Raw genomic sequence first — 20,228 nt, 5'->3', positions numbered from 1 at the left:
TTGTAGATCTGCATTTTTTTATTGTGAAAATGTGGCGCAAATCTTTTGATTATATATTCTTTCACAGCGAACGTTTTTAATTCAAATCTTTGCTTCATGGCCTGGGGGGGTCCCTGGAACAACATATTTTCAGATGGAGGTCGGCGGCCAAATACATATAATTCTGGGGGTCCTTGACATGAAATAGTTTGAGAACCACTGACATGGAAACATGGGTTTTTCTCAAAACAGGACTTAGAACTTAGAATCTGTTCTCAGGTCTAAATAAAAAGTGTCCTTTTTTATAATATAGGCCAAATCTAAGTCCGGCATAGATTTCTTAGATTTCTCACAATCAATGGCCAGAACCTTATAGTTATTTCTTAATGAAATCTATGTCTGACAATATTCTCTGCTTAGTGTAACTTGAGTTATGTTCAAAAACGGTAGGCGCAATAAGCCTCGGCTTCTGCCTTCACCTTTTCGGTACCACTAGTTATTAGTGGATTTTAATGTACAGTATGTACTCCTTTTTCCTTGTATGGACCGAAATAAAATCTATCTATCTATCTACCTATTTATCTATCTATCTATCTATCTATCTATATGGGCTGTGTCTAATTAAATCAAGTTTGGGAATAAGAATCCAAACAAAGTGAAGCACACAAAAATAAATAATAAATAATAAAAACTGTAACATTGTACAGGTGATGGACAATAATACGCACATAGGAGAGAAGATAAATTAAGTGTGTACACTGTGTCAGCTCACAGTAGAAGACTTTATTCATGACAACGTTTCAGCCATAACCAGGTTCATCTTCATCGGGTCAACTCTAACAAGCAGTAAGCGTAGCTATAGACCACAAACGTTACTCTTTTACCTGCTTTTTACTAACACTAACATTACAAAGATGCCCAGAACATCGGGATGAACCTGTGTAGTTTATGGCTGCTCCAACAGTAGTGGCAACATATATATTTTTTAAACAGAATGTCACAGGTTCATCCCGATGTTCTGGGCATCTTTGTATTGTTAGTGTTAGTAAAAAGCAGGTAAAAGAGTAACGTTTGAGGCAGACTAACATCAGTCACTTTTCCATTCACTGTAGTAGAAGGAGGTGCGGGGAAACCGCAGATATGTCGTCTCCGCCTACAGGAAATACGTTGCCTGCGACCATGAGACCCGTTTCTGAATGGGTCTATATCAGAGGCAGTGGGCAGCGGACCGCTGGGAATGAAGTTAAAACAACTACAAAAAGGCGTCCTTACTTTGTATCTGTAGGGTCCGATGCCGTAGTCTCCCACCTTGACGGTCAGGTCTGCTGTCAGGTAGCAGTTCCTCAGAGCCAGGTCACTGTGGGAGAAAAAGAGACAAAAAGCATGGATTCATTTGTATCAACAGAGGGTTCAGAGTCTCAAGGCTTCGACACTAACTCTGGGGTAAATGGTGCATTTATATAGTGCCTTTATCCAAGGCGCTTTAAATAGATTGTGCATTACATTCACCCCATTCACACACCGATGGCGGCGGAAACCATGCAAGGCACCAACCAGCACATCAGGAGCAATTAGGGGTTCAGTATCTTGCTCAAGGACACTTCAACACTAACTCCGGGGGAGCCCGGGTTCGAACTGACAACCTTGCGGTTACCATCGAGACACACTACCCCCGAGCCAACAATGGACAAGCTCCTATTGACTCTGCTGCCCTCGTGTGGCACTTCATGTGGTACTGCAGCCCTAGCTAGCGGGTCCAGTCAGTGAGTAAAGCTGCAGTTCATTGTGACAGGCCTGAGTGACCGCTGGTGTGTGCAGCTGCTGCTGTTGGCCAGGAGAGGGCACTGCTGCGGCAGGGACAATATACAAACTCTGCACAGTGATCACCAGTGGTGAAAGAACTACTATTAGGTCTTACTTATTGTCCTTAATCCATTTAGACCCAAGTTCGATTCTACAAATATCTTCTAAATCATGACAGATTTCAGAAAAACATGTGTTTCTATGTCAGTGGCTCTCAAACTATTTAATGTCAAGGATCCCAGAAATTATATGTAATTGGCCGCCGACCCCCGTCTGAAAATAAGTTGTTCCAGGGACCCCTCCAGAAGCAAAGATTTGAGTTAAAAACGTTCGCTCGGAAAGAATATATATTCAAAGATACAGTATATATATATATATATATATATATATGTGCCGTGCTATGAGCTTGTAGATCTGTATTTTTCAATAGCTAAAGAAAAATATAATCCATAAAATACCAAAAGGGGTTCCCGTCCTAACCGGGTTAAAGCTGCACTTTAAAGCTGAAACTGTCCTCTACTACCCTGTATTTGAACACTTGGTTTCCCGTGCAAGTGATTCAATGTTTGCTCAGGGGATACCTTGAATCTGGACCCATCAGGTCAACATCCATGTCAGATCCATGTGTCTAGGTGAGAGACAGGTCACATTCACACCAGAGAGCTTTGCTGCGATTAACACGAATCCTGCTGCGCATTTTCAGAAAGTGCACTTCGTTTGGCAGGTGTGAAGGCTCATTCGAATCCTAATGCGTATCAAAGAACCGCATTTTACTCCGAGCAAGAACGGGGGTTTTGCTTCGCTTCCAAATCGCACTTGATTACGATTCGGTGCAGGTGTAAGGAAAGGAAAGGCACTATGTTTACCCATGGTAACTGGACTAAGCTCAAGAACTTGTTTACAGCCAGGCCCTGCTCATAGAACATTTCATGGTAGAGGTTCAATGCCTTGTCCAAGGGCACTTCAGCGGTGGTAATTTTAACGTGCCGGTCTGGGGATACGAACTAGCGACCTTCCGATATCAGGACCGCTCCGCAAACCGTTCGGCCACCGTGTGAATGCAATCCGCAGTAAATAAAGGAAATGAAGCAAACAATGTGGCGGGTGAGGAGCTGAACACAGTTGGAAACGGAGAAGGCATATTTTACGCAGCGCAAAGATGTCCCGTTACCGTGGATAGACGTGGTCGAATGAGGAGACTGAAGCCCTGATCGAAATGAGGACGTGTACATTAATCAATTGTTTAAGAAAACACATAAAAACACTGCAGTGTAGCCTATTATAGCCTACAGAATATTCTGTCTGTGCGTGCTGGAGTGCCGTCACTGTGTGGGGAGTGACTGGGGAGTTATATCAGTGCGCTGAGCGCTGTGCCTCCATGCCCAAAAGAACAGTGTGTGGCTGTGTGCGTAGAGAGAGAGAGAGAGAGAGAGAGAGAGAGAGAGAGAGGGGTCCCATACGGCACAACACATGCACGTTATGAGTGTAATTTTATGACCATAGATTTCACTGTGTAGGCTAGTTTATGAATGGAGCACATTGATAAAGGTCCCCCCTGCTGCGTTTCCAATTGCTGCGAATGACAGTGTGAAGGCAAACCGCAGCAAAATTAAATATGCAGGAATCCCAAATTCTCCACCCATGCACATTGATTCTACCGAAGTATTAGGTGAGAATGTGACCACAGACTAGTGCTGCACAATTAATCGAGACAAAAAAAGATTGAGATCCAGAGTTCAGACACCTATGGGATCTCATTCTTGACCAAGAATCTGCTGAGATACTTTAAGAGTGGTTTAAGTCGAGCACGTTGATGTTGTCCGTTTAAAGCCACAGTAGTTATGGCTCCAGGTGACACATTTTGAATGTAGTTCATGTTCAGCAACGAGTACAGACTAAAGACAATGAAGATTTTCATGGAACATTTTAGAATTGTGATCTCAATTCTTGTGGAGGAAAACCAGAGATTCACATTTGAGCCAGAATGGTGCAGCAGTACGTTGTGCTTGAGTAAAGACTACTTCCCAGGGCTGGCGACATAGACATATAAACGTAGACGCCCTTTCCGGCTCTGACTGAGGCGCGTGGCACAATTTCCCCCGAGAATTCCTTGCAAAGCATTTGCCTTCAATGTCAAGCTTCCGCGTGCGTAACATTATGTCCCGGAAAAGACGTGCTGTGATTGGCCAGTAGTCACTTGAGTGACAGCGAGAGACACGGAGGAGTCGTATGAGTGACGTCAGCGTGCCTTCAGCAAACGCCTTCAGCACTTCTAAATAAGAACGCTGCAGAGAACTGTTGCTTTGTGTTCACTCTTTAATGTTTTCTGTTGGTAATCACCCCCTGGCTCTGATGTTGTATTGCTGCAATAATAACTTTGTTGTTTGTTTGTTTGTCTTGTATTGTAATGTATTGTCAAAAAAAAAAGCCTTCAGCACTGCACTTCCGCTCGACTTCCTGCCTTCATTGGGATACTCGTCGCTCCAATGAACGGCAGTGGCCAGTGAGGCATCTCTGTTTTATAATATCCATGGCTGGCGACCAGGACATATGGTTGCTCATTCAGAGAGAGGGGGGATTAGACTTGGATTTCCCCAGCGGCATTCCATATGCAAGCGCTCCAAGAATGAGTTTGAGTTTGTGTGTGTGTGTGTGTGTGTGTGTGTGTGTGTGTGTGTGTGTGTCCGTGTGTGTGTGTGTGTGTGTCCGTGTGTGTGTATGTCCGTGTGTGTCCGTGTGTGTGTCCCCGTGTCCGTTTCCGTGTGTGTGTGTGTGTGTGTGTCCATGTGCGTATGTGTCCGTGTATCCATGTGCGTGTGTGTACGTGTGTGTCTATGTGCGTGTGTGTCCATGTGTGTGTGTCCGTGTGTGTGTGTCCGTGTGTCCCAGACAGCCACCAACCCCCACGGACATCACTGACACTGGTGTCATGCTCCTCCACCCCCCCCCCCCTCCCCCCTCCTCTAAGTGAAACCTATTCAAGATAAATGGAGAGATATTTTAAACGAGCGTGTTTGTACCGTAATAACCTCACACATCACACATCACAGCTCGTTGGCACGGCGACGCAGGCGTTTACAGTACAGCAACAACAAGGGGGGGGGGGGGGGGGGGAGGAGGGTGGTTGATGACGGCTTCTTCAGGAGCTTTTGGCCCTACAAGGTCAATCTAATTAGACCGCCACCGGGCTAGCGCAGTCCACGCCAACACGTTTGACCACCTCCTCCTACTCCTCCTCCTCCTCCAACTGTACAGTAGTAGGCCTGCTGGCACCGTCCCTACGGTACGTCCACGTGGCGTAACACAGAAAACAAACCTCCTACCTACATACAGTACTGTACCAAACATCATTAACATTAGATCTGGTTGCAAAAGGGGTGAAGTGGCCCTTAGTTTAAGGCAGCTAATCCACGGGGGACCGCCCGCCCCAAAGATAATTTGGGAAACACTGCCCTGTGACACCATGGACATCACTCTTCTTCTCTCCCTCCCGGGCCCCGGCTGTCCCAAGCCTGGTGGAATTACCAAAGGTGGACATTTACTTTAGTACTGTACTCTACTAGTTACTTTGTAGATTTTGGTTATGATTACCAAACACACATGTGAAAATAGCTGATCTACAAGCTCACAATGTGTTGCGATGTGACGCATTGTGAGCTTGTAGATAAGTTTCCCATCCATGCATCTTCAACCGCTTATCCGTAGTGGTGTCACGGGGGCAACAGCTCCACCAGAGAGCTCCAGACTTCCCTCTCCAGAGCAACATTAGCGACTTCCTCCTCCTGTTTGATCCCGAGGCATTCCAACTCCCAAGGCCGTTTACGTGCTTGTATTTCTACATTGCAGATTTGACACTTGCAGGTACTTTTCCCACCAGTGACTCCCTAAAAAACCTGCAGGTACTTTTCCCACCAGGACATTCTTAAAAGTCACAGGTATTCTTTAGGCACTCCCCCCCAGACTAAAATGTTAGGAAGGGACTAGTGGAGAAGAGATGCAGAAAAAGACATATTACAATTAGTTGCATGCTGAAAATAGACGATCTACAAGCTCACAACACGTTGCAGTGAAAAACTGCGACTGCGTCATTACGACGGCATCAAGGCCTGCCAAAATAGATTTTGTTCAACAAAATCAACTGTAGATTTAGTCGACTAAAATCTTATGATATGAACCAAAACTAGACTAACGCGAAAACATTCCAGGTGACTAAAATGTGACTGAAAACTAAATTAAAACTATTCAAGAGAATCAAAACTTGCTGCCATAAACAACACTGCGGTGGAGGAGAGCCGTGTCATTTAACAAATGTAAGCGATATCAAAAAGAAATGCAAGCAAAGCAACTGGCCTCGACAACCCTGCAGCCTTAACGCAAAGGTTGAAATGTCTTTTATATGGAATGTAATGTAGACGCTTCATTCTGTTGACTTGGCATCCTATAGTTTGTACAGTTTCTTCAATGTACATTATTTTCAGTGGCGTGCACAGACATTTAGAGGGGCAGGTGCTCAAGTGAAAAAAGGGCACCTTGTGCAGCGCGTGGAACCGGCCGGTTGCCTTAATAGTGTGAGATTTATAGATTTTGCTTTTTTTTAATCAACAATTGATCAATGTCACCATGGTCCACATACTGTACACTGTACAAAGAAAGTGTCTATCTGTGCACGCCACTGATTCTTTTATATTATGGGTTCTTTTGGTTCTTTGGTTATCCATGATTCAGTTTTGTTTTTGGGAGGAAATTTAGTTTTCATTTTGTTTTGGTCACATTTTTAGTGTTTAGTCTAGTTTTAGTCAACTAAATCTACAGTTGATTTAGTCAAACAAAATATGTTTTGGTGCCGCCGTAATGACTGATTCTTTCACTTGCTGAAAATACTGGATCTCTCGTCCACTAGTCCCTTCCTAACATTTTTGTCTAGTTTTTATTTGTTGACGAAATTGCCAGTATATTTAGTCTTAGTTTTAGTCATCGTAGCTTAGTTTTCATTTAGTTTCCATTTAGTTTTCATCAGTGAAAAAAGGCAGTCGACGGAAATTTTTCTGTCTTAGTTTTAGTCGACGAAATCAACACTAGATCTAGCCTAGATTCCATTCTATCTCCACAGACTCCACTCTCAACCTCGCACTAAATACAAAGGGACGACATCACTACACATACAGTAACAACCACACCAAGGGGTCTAATGAAGTACCATCACCTCATAAACACATGAAAAACTGGAGAAAGAAAATACAAAACAATAACGGCACTCCTTCCATTTTTAACCCATTTAGGCCTGACGTTGACATTTAAAAAAAGGACCCCCTGAATTATCTGTATTTGGCCACCGACCCCCATCAGAAAATATGTTGTTCCAGGGACGACCCCCTAGAAGCAAAGATTTGATTTAAAAACGTTCACTCGGTGCCGCGCTATGAGCTTGTAGATCTGCTATTTCTTTCAATATTTAAAGTATAACATAATGCTTAAAACACCAAAATTGGGCCTACAGAATGGTTTAATTAATTGCATTTTTATGGGGCTTTACATTGGGAGGTGAAGCGGCGAACAGTCGACACCAGCGTCCTCACTTCCCACATTCACACACACACACCAATGGTGGCGAGCTCACACCGACCGACTCATTGGAGGCAATAGGGTTCAGTGTCTTCTTGCCCAAGGACACTTCGACATGTGAACAGGAGGAGCCGGGATTCGAACCGCCGACCCAGGGATCATTGGACGACCTGCTCTATACTCTATACCCTGCTAAAGGTGACCGACTATTAAAAGCAGATGAAACCCTATAGGCAGCATCAGGGTGAACCGTATGCTACACTGTGATGTAAGCCACACAGCTGCTGCAGCAGCCATGCTAGAATCAATGTTGACCGCGCCGCCTGTGTTTGCCTGTGTTTGCACATCGACACATTCTCCTGGCTCTGGGACACCCCTAGACCGCTCAAAAGGTCCTTGAGGGAGTCCCAGGGGGTCCCCCAGCTAATGGAGCTAATTAGTGTCAATTTGGGGGCCCTTGAAATGAAGACGTTTGGGAACCAGTGTGCTAAAACACACACTCTCACCCCTAGACTAGACCGCTAATAAGACACACAACGTTGATTATTAACCCATTTAGATACGAGGATGATTCTACAATCCTGACAGTATATTCAAGGTTTGCACCACATTTTCACGATTATTCAAAAATAGCAGATCTACAAGCTCGTAGATCTGCTATTTTTCAATAGAAAAACCAGCCAAACATAATCCTAAAAACACCAAAAGGGGTTCCTGTCCTGATTGGGTTAAGAATTACTACACAGATTAGTTGCAGCTATGTTATTCATGCTACTATGTTTTAACCAGCTGTAGTTTTAACCTGAACTGGTAAACCAACTCCAAAGACCAAAGAATATGTCCCTTATCTCACCATTCATGCTTTTTTGTGAGAGAGAGAGAGAGAGAGACAGAGAGAGAGAGACAGAGAGACAGAGAGAGAGAGAGGGAGGGAGAGGAGGGCTTTGGACACCGCCCCCCTCCCGAGGAGACGCGTGCCCCATGAGAACCCGCTCTACCCTACAAAGCCACCGGTCCCCATCAGACATGGCCTGCGCAGGGCAGGCGGGCCGGCAGGGGCGACCACCGAAACTCAAACTTTTTTTTTTTTTTTTACGACGGTCAATTTACAGTAGTCCCAGCCTCCACACACAGAGAGAGATAGAGAGGGAGAGAGATAGAGAGGGAGAGGGAGAGAGAGGGAGAGAGGGAGAGGGAGAGGGACGGAGAGAGAGTTGTTGAAGTTGTAGCTGGTGGTTTGGGGAGGGAGGAGGGGTGATTGGGGGAGGGGTGATTGGGGGAGCACCGATATGAGACAGGATCATCTTACAGTCAAACAGCAGAATCATCATATCCCTACGGCAGCAGCAGGTGACAGCTGACACCAGCGCAATGCATGGGAGCTGTGTAATTAGAACCCCCGCCTTAGGGTGGCTTATTCTGAGCATGCAGAATAGAAACCCTGGAGCTGCTAGCCGGGAGCGTCCTGTGCCATCCATCCATCCATCGGTCCATGCCAAGGGCTCCCCCTCACCCTCACCCCCACTGCACTGCACTGGCTGCAGGGCTGGGCTATCCTGATAGCAGTCAGCCCACCAAGCAGCAGACGCCCCCTGTGCTGTGGTACCCTGCCTGCCTGAATGCCTGCCTGATGGCCTGCCTGGCCTGCCTGCCTGCCTGCCTGCCTGCCTGATGGCCTGCCTGGCCTGCCTGCCTGATGGCCTGCCTGGCCTGCCTGGCCTGCCTGATGGCCTGCCTGGCCTGCCTGCCTGATGGCCTGCCTGCCTGATGGCCTGCCTGCCTGCCTGATGGCGAGAGGAACAGCCCTTCTGCCTCACGCACATTCTTTTGGTGAACAGCAGTTTCGGGGCATGACAAACAAGCCCATTGGACGGCGACAATGAACGGAGAATTCACGTCATGTGTGTGACGAGCAAATCGGCAATCTTCGTCCTACGCAAAATTCCGATTGACAATGAATGGAGAATTTGCATCATATGTGTCTGAGCCAAAAAACATGTTACATCATGATGATGTACGATGATAAGAGCGCCCCTCACTTCACACGGGTGTGATCATCGGTTTATGATGGACTTTTAAGTGGTTGACATGCAGGCTTGTGTAGCCCACAGTGAACGTGCCTCAGTCACAACCAAGACATTTAATTGAGATTTGTCAGAGCGTTGGTAGTGAGTATTGGCTGTATTATCAAAATTAATCAACAACTTGGCCTGGGCCGTGGCTCAGCGGTCCAGGCACCTTGGCCGGTAGTCCAAGTCTGGCAGTGTGCCGAGGGTTCGACTCCCGATCCCGACGGCCTTTACTACATGTCACTCCCCCCCCCCATATCTCTCCCCATTTCCTGTCAGCCTATAATGTCTGTTCCTCTATAAAAAAATATAAAATAAAAAAGGCGAAAGCCACAAAAACAAACAAACTAAAAATGAATCAACAACTTTAAACATGATCTGCCTAAATATGTCTGAGACCCACTAAACAGCAATGATAATAAATGATAAGATCTAGTGTTACGTTTGCCTGCTCAAACCGAATCACAGGTAGCCAAGGGAATGCAAAGTACATTTTTAGTTAAGGGAGAGAAAAAAAGTAATTTGCCTACAGAGACAGAATTTAAATGCTGGCTCTTTGACAAATTATCTCTGATTCTACCTAGCTTGCAGATTAAATGTTTTAGCGAATAACCCAAGCGATCGGGGCAGGCTGCAGCACACACAGCAGGACTCCCAGAGCCCACCTGCAAACAAACAGTCCAGTAATGACAAGACAGGCCAGTTCAGGCTCGGTCAGGAGGCCCCTGGCCCCTGACCAGTCAGTCAGTAAAAAGGTTAACATAGTACTGTGCACACACACACACACTTTAAGTGGCAGGTTCACCCTATAGCCTGGCTAATAAGCCAGACCGAATCAGCCGTTGGCAAAAGAAATTGCCTGCCGGCGGATTACGGTCTGGAGAGGCTCAATTGTACGCCCATTCCCTACACCAGAGAACTGGTGTGGCCAATCGGGAAAGGGTACATGCAATATGGGCGGGCTTTGGTACAGTGACGTTCAATGCTTGAGACCTTTGACTGACAGTAGCTCTGACCAATTGCATCAAAGAGAAAATATTTAAACCCGCCCGGCGCCCCCCCGGGAAACAAGATCCATACACAGCATCTCCAGACTCAAATACCACACGACAGTGTGATTTGAGTCTGGCTTATTAGCCAGGCTAGGTTCACCCACGCACGCATTCACTCACTCAAGAGACTTGCTCACATCATGGACTCTATGCACCCGTGTCTCTTGCACCCAACAGCACCGCACTGCGTGCTCTATCATACACACCTCATGCAGTACCACACTGGGGGCTGTATTTTGCGTGTCTTAAGTACCAGGTCTTATTCCCTAACTTGAGTAAACTAAAGACCTGAAGACCAGGTGTGCTACCTGTGGAGGTAAATGTAAAGGCTTGCTACCTCAGCCTACCTGTGGAGGTGAATGTAAAGGCTTGCTACCTCAGCCTACCTGTGGAGGTGAATGTAAAGGCTTGCTACCTCAGCCTACCTGTGGAGGTGAATGTAAAGGCTTGCTACCTCAGCCTACCTGTGGAGGTGAATGTAAAGGCTTGCTACCTCAGCCTACCTGTGGAGGTGAATGTAAAGGTGTGCTACCTCAGCCTACCTGTGGAGGTGAATGTAAAGGCGTGCTACAGTACCTGTGCAGGAAGTTGTTCTTGTGCAGGTGCGTGACGCCCGCAGCGATCTCACAGGCCATCCTCTGCAGCTGCAGCAGCTCCGCGGTGCGGAACATCCAGTCCTGCTGCGTCAGGTAGCTCCGGAGATCGCCCTGCAAAAAAAAAAACACACATACACACATTTAGTTTCTTCATTTGAAGTCACAAATTACAATTAATAATTTCAAGGACCCCCCATAACTCTGGAAAAGGAACCCAGATGATCCCTGGATCCCACTTGACCGATAACACAAGCTGTGGGTTTCAGAATCTGTATCGGGGAAGAAAATAAACTGGTACCGGTATGTCTCTAGTCTAGTGTCACGCACCTTAGGTAACCGATCTTCAAGCTCACAGCACGATACATTCTGAGCTTGTAGATTGGCTATTTGTGGTGCGCGACACCGGCTTGCAACATTAGTATAAGTCAGGCATACCTCCAACTATAACCTCTAAACGCCTGATCCCAACTCTGACCTCAACCCCAAACTTTTCCTAATTGGAAATGGAAGCCCAACTCTACATCGTCCTCACAATGTCTATTTCTTGTACGCACGCACGCACACAAAGAAATACCATAATGGAAATATGGTTTAGGCCTGTCACAATGATTACAGTCAGTCAGTCAGTCCATCCATCCTTGCATAAATCCTGTCAGTGTGTCAGTGACAGTGAGACAATCATCAGCAGTGTAGCACAATGTAAACATGCAGTGAGCAGAGAGCGCCACACGGGGGCGGTAGGCACTTCGTTCCTGAACGCTGATGGGGTTTCCAGACCACCAAATAAGGCTAAGGCTGTTTAATAGAGCTGTATGCTCGCTGTGTCACAGTGATTTATAAATAAGAGTCTCAGAGCTCAGTGAGGACACTCTCTCCCATGCACAGCCTCATGTGTGTCTCGTGTGCAGTAGTAGAACTTTATGGAGGTTATGCTCATGCATGAAGTGAGTTTAACGTTGGTTGTTTAAGGCAATCAGAAAGGACTTTTCTGTGTGGATGTTCTGTGTGGACAGATACGGCCGTCAAGGCCAGAAAGTAGTTTTTTTTCCCCCACTCAGAAGGTGTTCCCGCCTAACTTCCGAGTATGATGATTATGTCACTCTCTTGAATCTTGAATCTTGACGCTCAAGATGTGACCCAGTGTGAGCTTGTAGATCTAAATGTACATAGATAGGGCTGAAGTGGAAGTAGATTATTTTTAGTCTTAGATTCATCTTTAGTGCTATGGTACTGAAAACTGGAAGGAAAAACAAAAGTGTACTTAAGTACTAGTACTTGAGTAAATGTGCTTTGGTACTTTCCACCACTAATGGGAGGTGAAATAGGGACAGGGGGTGGATCTGTAATTCGTCCCATGGGCCGCGGGCCAGCCCAGGGCCGGGGTCCATGGGCCAGCCCAGGGCCTTGGCCCATGGGCCAGCCCAGGGCCGGGGTCCATGGGCCTCGGGCCAGCCCAGGGCCGGGGTCCATGGGCCATGGTCACCCATGGGCAGCCCATGGGCCACGGGTCACCCATGGGCCCCAGACCCCCGGGCTGGGGTTCTGGCCTGGGCCCCTGGGCCGGGGTTCTGGCCTGGGTCCATGGGACAGGGGTTCTGGCCTGGGCCACTGGACAGGGGTTCTGGCCTGGGCCCCTGGACAGGGGTTCTGGCCTGGGCCACTGGACAGGGGTTCTGGCCTGGGCCCCTGGGGCCGGGGTTCTGGCCTGGGCCCCTGGGCAGGGGTTCTGGCCTGGGTCCATGGGGAAAACGCTAGTTACAAACAACCACGTCAGCTGCGTTGAATTTCATACCCCCAGGGAACAGGCTGGGAATCTTTCCAACCACTGGGAATCTTTCTCACATGTGTGCGTGTGTGACTGTGCGTGCACGCACGCACGCAGTGTCACATCTCACATGCGCGCACGTGTGTGTGTGTGTGTGAGAGAGAGAGTGTGTGTGACAACACTGGTTGCTGTCCATCAATCACTAGCGGACACATTAAATGATGGCAGACGAGGCTTTGATATGTTTCACTTGGTACCCGCCGGGGCACATTGTAGAGCCAATTTACAGCTGCTTAAGGTTATGAGACACACTTGGCACGCGAGGGCAATGAGATAAGAGACTTGTCATTTAGACAGCCGTGTTGTTTAGATGCAGGAGGGCGGGCAACCTGCTGGCAGCCGGTGCCAACGCTGGCACAAAGGAGGCCCATCACTGGCACAGCTGACATAAGTGTGAGAGAGAGAGACAGAGGAGATTTAAAATAAACGATTTAAAGAAATGTAGTCGAATAAACGAAGTCCCTCACGCGTGGTACCTAAAAATATAAATAGTGCTGCGCGATAAATCGACTGGCGATCTAAAGTCAGACACCTACGTATGCGATCTCTTTTCTACGTCTGAGCGAGAATCGTTCATCACCAGTTGGATGTCGAATTAATTTTAGTTACTCTTATGTTTTTGCTACAAGAGAGATACTTTAAGAGAGGTTTAAGTCGAGCACTTTGATGTTGCCACAGTAGTTATGGCTCCAGGTGACACATTTTGAATGAAGTAATGTTCAGCAACTACAGACTAAAGACAATAAACATGTTCATGAACAAAATGAGAGTTGTGATCTCAATTCTTGGAGATCGAGGAAATTGAGATTCACATTAATTTTGAGCAAGATTAAAATGCATTAAAACTCTGACTGGGGAGGGAGGGGGTCTGGGAGATAGGTGAGGTTATTGCTAATGATCATTATGACAATGTGAAAGACATTTAAGAAAATCTTGTGACCATCAAAATACGTTGGAATTGTTAACGTGGTGTCATTAAAATGAATATCGACATGGCACACTGGAAAATAGCAACATGGGCAAAGGTTGCAGACCCATGTTGGGGGTCCACGGCACGGAAATGTTTGAAAACCACTGATTTTAGAAGGCATGTGTGACTCTTTGATACAGAGACAGTCAGGGCGGCAAGACTAACTGTTCAGGAGAGGGGAAAAAACTGCAAGCATGGCTGAAATAAATGTCAGAGCTGAAATTGAAATGTAAATATGAAATAAATGCTTAAAAATGTAGCTAGGTGCAATGTCTCAGGCCTGTTTTCTCAACTCACTGTGAAGACATTACTCTATAAGCCATATCACCCAAACTGGTGGGTCAAACTTAACCAATATGTCAATTTGATGCTATGATTGCCTGCTTTCTTATGACATTCAAAAAATCACACCCGTGTGAAGTGAGGGGCACTAATATATTAAAGTCTAACTCATGTTGATTTGGTGATGTAATGCAAACGGTGCCAACACAAACATTAAACGCCATTAACAATAAAGAGACAATATGACATAATGAGTTACATTATGACGTACATGTTCCCTTCATTGTCAATGGCGTTTACAAAACAAACATTGAACTAAAGACAAACATTAAACCTGTGTATAGGCCCTCAAAAAAGGGAAAGAAATATATAATCCAATGACCTATTATGTGTCTAGTTTGGTCACATTTGTAGAATGGCGTTCGCACTGTACTGTATGTAACCATTTACAGTGTGGTTTATTGACTTGGAGCTACTGTAATGTTGTCCGTTCTGTTTATTCAGATCATGATGCACGGTTGAACACAGTCTGGTCAGCCGTGCTAAGTGGGGGGAAACCACCTTAGGTAAGGAAGGGCACACTGAATGAACGCATGCCCCGATCTCTTCCACCACACAGACAAGGACACCTGGCATGTGCAGATTATCCCCTTCGAGAAGCGTTCTAATCGCCCCCCAGAGAGCGAGAGGAGAGGCCCCCCGAGGTACACGGTTAGGAAGGCGTTCATCATTTTAACTGGTTCACAGCCAGATGGCGCCAGAGCTCTACCTCTGAAAGTGCCAGGCCGCGTGCGTGCGTGCACGAGCGTGCACGCGAGTATTTTGGCCGTTTTTAGGTAAATGTGACCGCCTGTTATAGCATAAAATAGTAAAACATGCTAATTGCTAATTATTACTCGGGATGCCGGGCATGGCATCGATTGCAACGGTAAAGTAATCTCGGTCTCACAGGCCCCAGCTAACAAGGGGGGTGTACACGCTTATCCGACACACCAACGGACCGACTTGTGGAAACAACGGTCGGAAATGCGGTCGATCATGTGCTGCTCCCGTGCTTACGGTCAGGGTTTGAGGTAGATTGACGGTCTAATGACAGTCGGACCAATAGCATGTCTAAACTAAAGCCTGTAAACTTAACCAGGCCGCCATGTCCCCAACAAACCGCTCCCTCAGGTCAAGCACTGCCAAAACAACTGGACCCCCACAAGTCCAGCAAGCAAACATGGCGAGACATGTGGGCCTTTGCAGTTGCCGCACCTTCACTGTGGAACTCACTCCCAGCTCACATCAGAGCTGCCCCCCCACACCTTCAAAACGTTCAAAAGCACACTACCTTTTGGTCTACATTTTGGTAGACCTATTTTAACCTTTTTAACCCTTCAACTATAGTTCATTTTTTTCTGATAAAATTGTTTCCATTTTTCTGTTCTGTAAAGCGACATTGAGTACCTTGAAAAGGGCTACTGTATATAGTGTATGTATAATTATGTCATGGAGGTGCCCGCAGCTCTAGAGAAGACCCCCCACCCGGGCCGTGGGGGACCCCCGAACGAAGGGAGAGAGAGAGACAGAGGACACTTCCCCGTCCCCTGCAGAGGAATGCACTAGTGACAACACACACCACACTAACAAGTCACCCTGCAGGGTCACATAATATACGACCCACTTTTTGGTCAAAGTGCCACCGAACGCCACAAGACTCAACCTCAGTGAGGCCATAAAGTGTGTGTGCGTGCGTGCGTGTGTGTGTGTGTGTGTGTGCGTGTGTGTGTGTGTGTGTGTGCGTGTGTGTGTGCGTGTGTGTGTGTGTGCGTGTGTGTGTGTGTGCGTGTGTGTGTGTGTGCGCGTTCACAAAGGGCTCAGCCCCTGGGGAAGCGTCTCGGAGCAGTCAGTGAAAGTGGCCACGAGTGTCTCTCGTTTCTAAGCTCATTCGCTTGCTCGCTCGCTCGCTCAAACGCCACCCCGAGCTCAGACACACAGAGCATTTGTAATGCCTCTGCTCTTGCAAATTTGTTTTAGACAGCTGCAAAAAAATATATATATATTGCAACTGACCTTTAAGGCAAGACCCTAAAGCTTTATTTCTACCAGATTACAGTATTATTATCTTTTATAATCTGTACATATTATCTTACTTTCAATTCCTATATACTTTTGAATGTAGACAAGACATCGCACTATATAGTATATATGCATAGTTTCATTATATAGATAAGCCACTGTGAGCGTCTGCTGAATGCCTAAATTGTAAATTGTACTTTGTTATCTCATCGTTGCGTTGTATTTTGTCACAGTTCTGCGGAACAGGTCCCTCCAGAGTGTGCTGCTGCTCGTACTTGGTTAAGTAAGCGACAAATGAGACCCTTGGAGTGGTCACTCTCTCTCTCTCTCTCTCACCCCGCGAGCTCTGAGAAAAGCTCCTTCACAGAAGAGCTATAAAAAAATGTATGGTAAGCGATACGCTCAGGGCCCGTCCTGATCTGTGAGGAGTGACCAGCAGCTGGGATAGGAGGTCCCAGGGAGAGGGTTAGGGGATAGGGTTAGGGGAGATGGGCGGAGGCTAGGAGGTCCCAGGGAGAGGGTTAGGGGAGAGGGTTAGGGGAGATGGGCGGAGGCTAGATCCCGGGGAGAGGGTTAGGGGAGAGGGGTGGAGGCTAGGAGGTTAGGGGAGAGGGGTGGGCAGGGGGGCCGCCCTTGTCATCAAACACGCGTAATCAGTGAGAAGGCCATAACAATTAACACAAAACAAAAAAAAACAACCTTGTTAAAATAGTTGGCATGCTTCACCCCACACGTCAATGTACGGTCAATGTCAGGCAGAACCTTTTGTCAATTAATGCCTTACTTATTTTTTTTCTCTTCCTTTTCTGTCCGCCTCCTTGCACTGTAACTGTATCCGTAATGTTTTAGTTGTTTTGTTTTATGCATCCTAATGAAATTTTATAATTGTGTTTCCTTTGCTTGATGTTCTGTGTAAAGCACAATGAATCGCTTTGTTGTTGAAATGTGTTATAAAAATGCAATTGCCTTGCCATACTTCATAATGCAAGTGGTGTCATGTAACAGTAGCAAAATATCCAATCTGAAGGCTCACAATGCGTCGCCCATGCGACGCGTTGATACGTTTGAAATAGTGACATTCCGAGTGTATTAATAATAATTTGTCGCTGTTATATTTGCACATACATTGAAATGTGAGCCCTGTATTTAAGCCATCCTAAGTATCAGGATCAGTGGGCGCTAACTACTCCCCCCCCCCCCAGGGAGTAGTTGTCAGGGTCTGGGGTCTCCAGTTCACATTTGAGTGAAGAGTCTGCTATAAACACAACATGAGATCACGACACTAGTATCGGTGTTCGGTATCGGCTAACACAGAAATGGAGGTTTCGGGATCGGATGCGAAAAAAGTGTCGGGACATCCCTACTATCAATAATACTAGATCCCCATTAAAGAGCCGTACTGTACAGTATCAAAGAAACGAGGATAGCTATGGTGGGTGTTGCATAACTGAGCGACAAAATGTCAAACTTCAACATCAATCTGTATCATTCATCTATTCTAGGAAGATCTAACGCAGGTGAAGTGCTTCCAGACGACCTTTCCCAGCGCCGTCCGTCTCGTCCGTCTGCCACGAACACTTCGCGAGTTACGGACGACAATGTGCCAATCAATAATTCACCTCCTTGACCCGCTGTCCCACCGCCAAATTAGAGACCTTTATTTTGCCATTAATATTTATTAACACAGCTTTGGTTGAATGCTTAAGCCATTCTGGGCGGGAACCCCTTTGTGTTTTAAGCATTGTGATATAAGTTAGCTATTGAAAAATAGCAGATCTAAAAGCTCGTAGCGTGGCACCGAGTGCCGCGCTACGAGAATGTCACTATTTCAAACGTATCAACGCGTCGCATGGGCGACGCATTGTGAGCCTTCAGATTGGATATTTTGCTACTGTTACATGACACCTCTTGCATTATGAAGTATGGCAAGGCAATTGTATTTTTATAACGCATTTCAACAACAAAGCGATTCATTGTGCTTTACACAGAACATCAAGCAAAGGAAACACAATTAGATATAATTTTGGGGTCCTTGACATGATTATGTCCACCGACATAGAAACATGAGGTTTTTCAGAAAACTGTCAGGATTTAGAAGACATTTTGTAGAATCGTCCTCAGGTCTAAATGGGTTAATTCTGATTGGTCAATCAGTGAATTGAGCGGACCGTTATTGTTTTCTGATGATGACAGTTACGGCCGGCCGCCAGCGGTGACAACACACCTGAATCAAATGAATTGATCAATCAGTTACGGCCGGCCGCCAGCGGTGACAACACACCTGAATCAAATGAATTGATCCATCAATCCACTGTGATTCCATAATCAACCAGGGGAGCAATCTCACACAAAGTCATATTACAGCTAAAGACCGGGCACTACATGTTGCTCATCGAGCAGCAAAAGTAGCAGATCCACAAGCTCCAAATGAGTCACGAAGTATACGCGTTGATATAGGGCAAAGAAAACACTAAAGGTCTGCCGATAAGAGGTTTCTGCCTGATGGCAACGATATCACTAGCAGTGGTAAAAATAATGTGAAAAATAATCGATACAACAATGCATCGCGATTCGGCCGTGCACGATTCTGAGCGATGACATGATGGCTTATAACCTAAATATAATTATAAATTATTATTATAATATACAATAATTAAAATACAATAATACTGTATAATGTATATATATATATGAGTTGAGTGATGTTGCTTTCTAACCACTCACTCACTCACTCACTCACGGGTGTAAACAGAAAACTTAGAAAGCTTGTTGTTCATGAGGTCAGCAGAACACGACAGCCCCCCCCCCCCCCCAGACCCCCAGATCGGTGTCCCAGAGATCATAGAATAACAAGTGTGTGTGCGTACGTGCGTGCGAGGGCATTAAGCAACTAGTTGACTAGTTGGTACTAGTTGACTAGTTGACTAATATTTAAAAAAAGCTTTTTTCCCGATTTTATAGGCCTCAAGATCAGGTAGATTATAGTAATAGTCACCAATGTACAGTTTTTAAATGTACAAATATTTATTTCCTTCTTTTCTTTTTACATAATTAAGAAATATTACACGAGAGGGTGTGGGTTAACGTGATTATTGCCACGACAGGGATGCGGTCAGGAACGCAGTGTTGCCAACTTAGCGGATTTGTCGTCATATTTAGCTTCTTTCCAGACCCCCCTAGCGACTGAATTAGTGAAAAGCTTCTGGCGAGAAATCTAGCTTTTTTCCCCTGGTGAATTGGGGACAAATCGTGTTGACAGGCGCCAGATATGCGCCAGAGATAAAATCTTTTTTTTTTTTTTCTCAGCCTCAAATCCGCGAAATTGGCAAAACTAAAAGTGGTCGGCGCGTCTGGTCTGGCTCACAGGTCACAGCAGGCTCAGTGGCTTCCTCGGCTCGGTTATGTGCACACTGCACAGACTGTCTACCAGTGCTTCCTCCTTTCTTGCTCTGCCTAGGCGAGTGCGCTCCGGTGCGGTATTTCCGAACGCGCCCCTCGAGCTCGACAGAGCAAGAAAGGAGGAAGCACTGGCAGCTCAGTTTAGTCTGCTAGTAAAAATAAAATACACACTCGGATGCATAAAGTATTAACCTTCTAATTCCTGTATGGATCGGAACAAAATAGCGTTCTAAACATTAGTTGAATTGAGGTATGTTTTTTTTTAATATTACAATGAGTTTAAACGATGTGTTATCAAATGAAGAGATGATACAAACTAAGTGCACTAAGGGGCGCCTAAAAGTCGCTAGGGACGCAAAAAAGTCGCTAGGGGCGGCGCGCGCTACGCGCGCGCATATCTCACTCCTGGCGACTTTTAGCGACTTTTCGAGGAGCCACTAGCTACTTCCGTTACTGGAGAGTTGGCAACACTGCAGGAACGAGACGGAGTCGAGTTCCGCAAGCATCACTGAAGTGGCAATAATCACGTTAACCCACACCCTCTCGTGTAATATTGCAATTCTACCACAGTTACCCTTAAAACAAAGAAAATCGCTGAAAGAATATATTTTTTTAATGACAGATGTAGTC

At 46.1% G+C, this 20,228-nt stretch overlaps 1 protein-coding gene across 1 annotated transcript in view; it reads right to left on the bottom strand.

Annotated features, from left to right (window-relative positions):
• lmtk2 (lemur tyrosine kinase 2) overlaps nt 1-20,228 on the bottom strand; it is an 83,557-nt gene that overhangs the window by 16,453 nt on the left and 46,876 nt on the right. Inside the window, exons 8-9 of the mRNA XM_080776482.1 lie at nt 11,042-11,172; nt 1,252-1,336 (exon numbers count right to left, since the gene is read on the bottom strand). Coding sequence (XP_080632608.1) covers nt 1,252-1,336; nt 11,042-11,172 — 216 coding nt within the window. The remainder of the gene's footprint in view (nt 1-1,251; nt 1,337-11,041; nt 11,173-20,228) is intronic.

This window comes from Protomyctophum bolini (assembly GCF_963924005.1).
Source record: "Protomyctophum bolini genome assembly, chromosome: 11".
NCBI classification, from domain to species: domain Eukaryota; kingdom Metazoa; phylum Chordata; class Actinopteri; order Myctophiformes; family Myctophidae; genus Protomyctophum; species Protomyctophum bolini.
The sequence above is the reverse complement of the archived record's forward strand: the minus strand, read 5'-3'. Positions and strand labels throughout refer to the sequence as shown.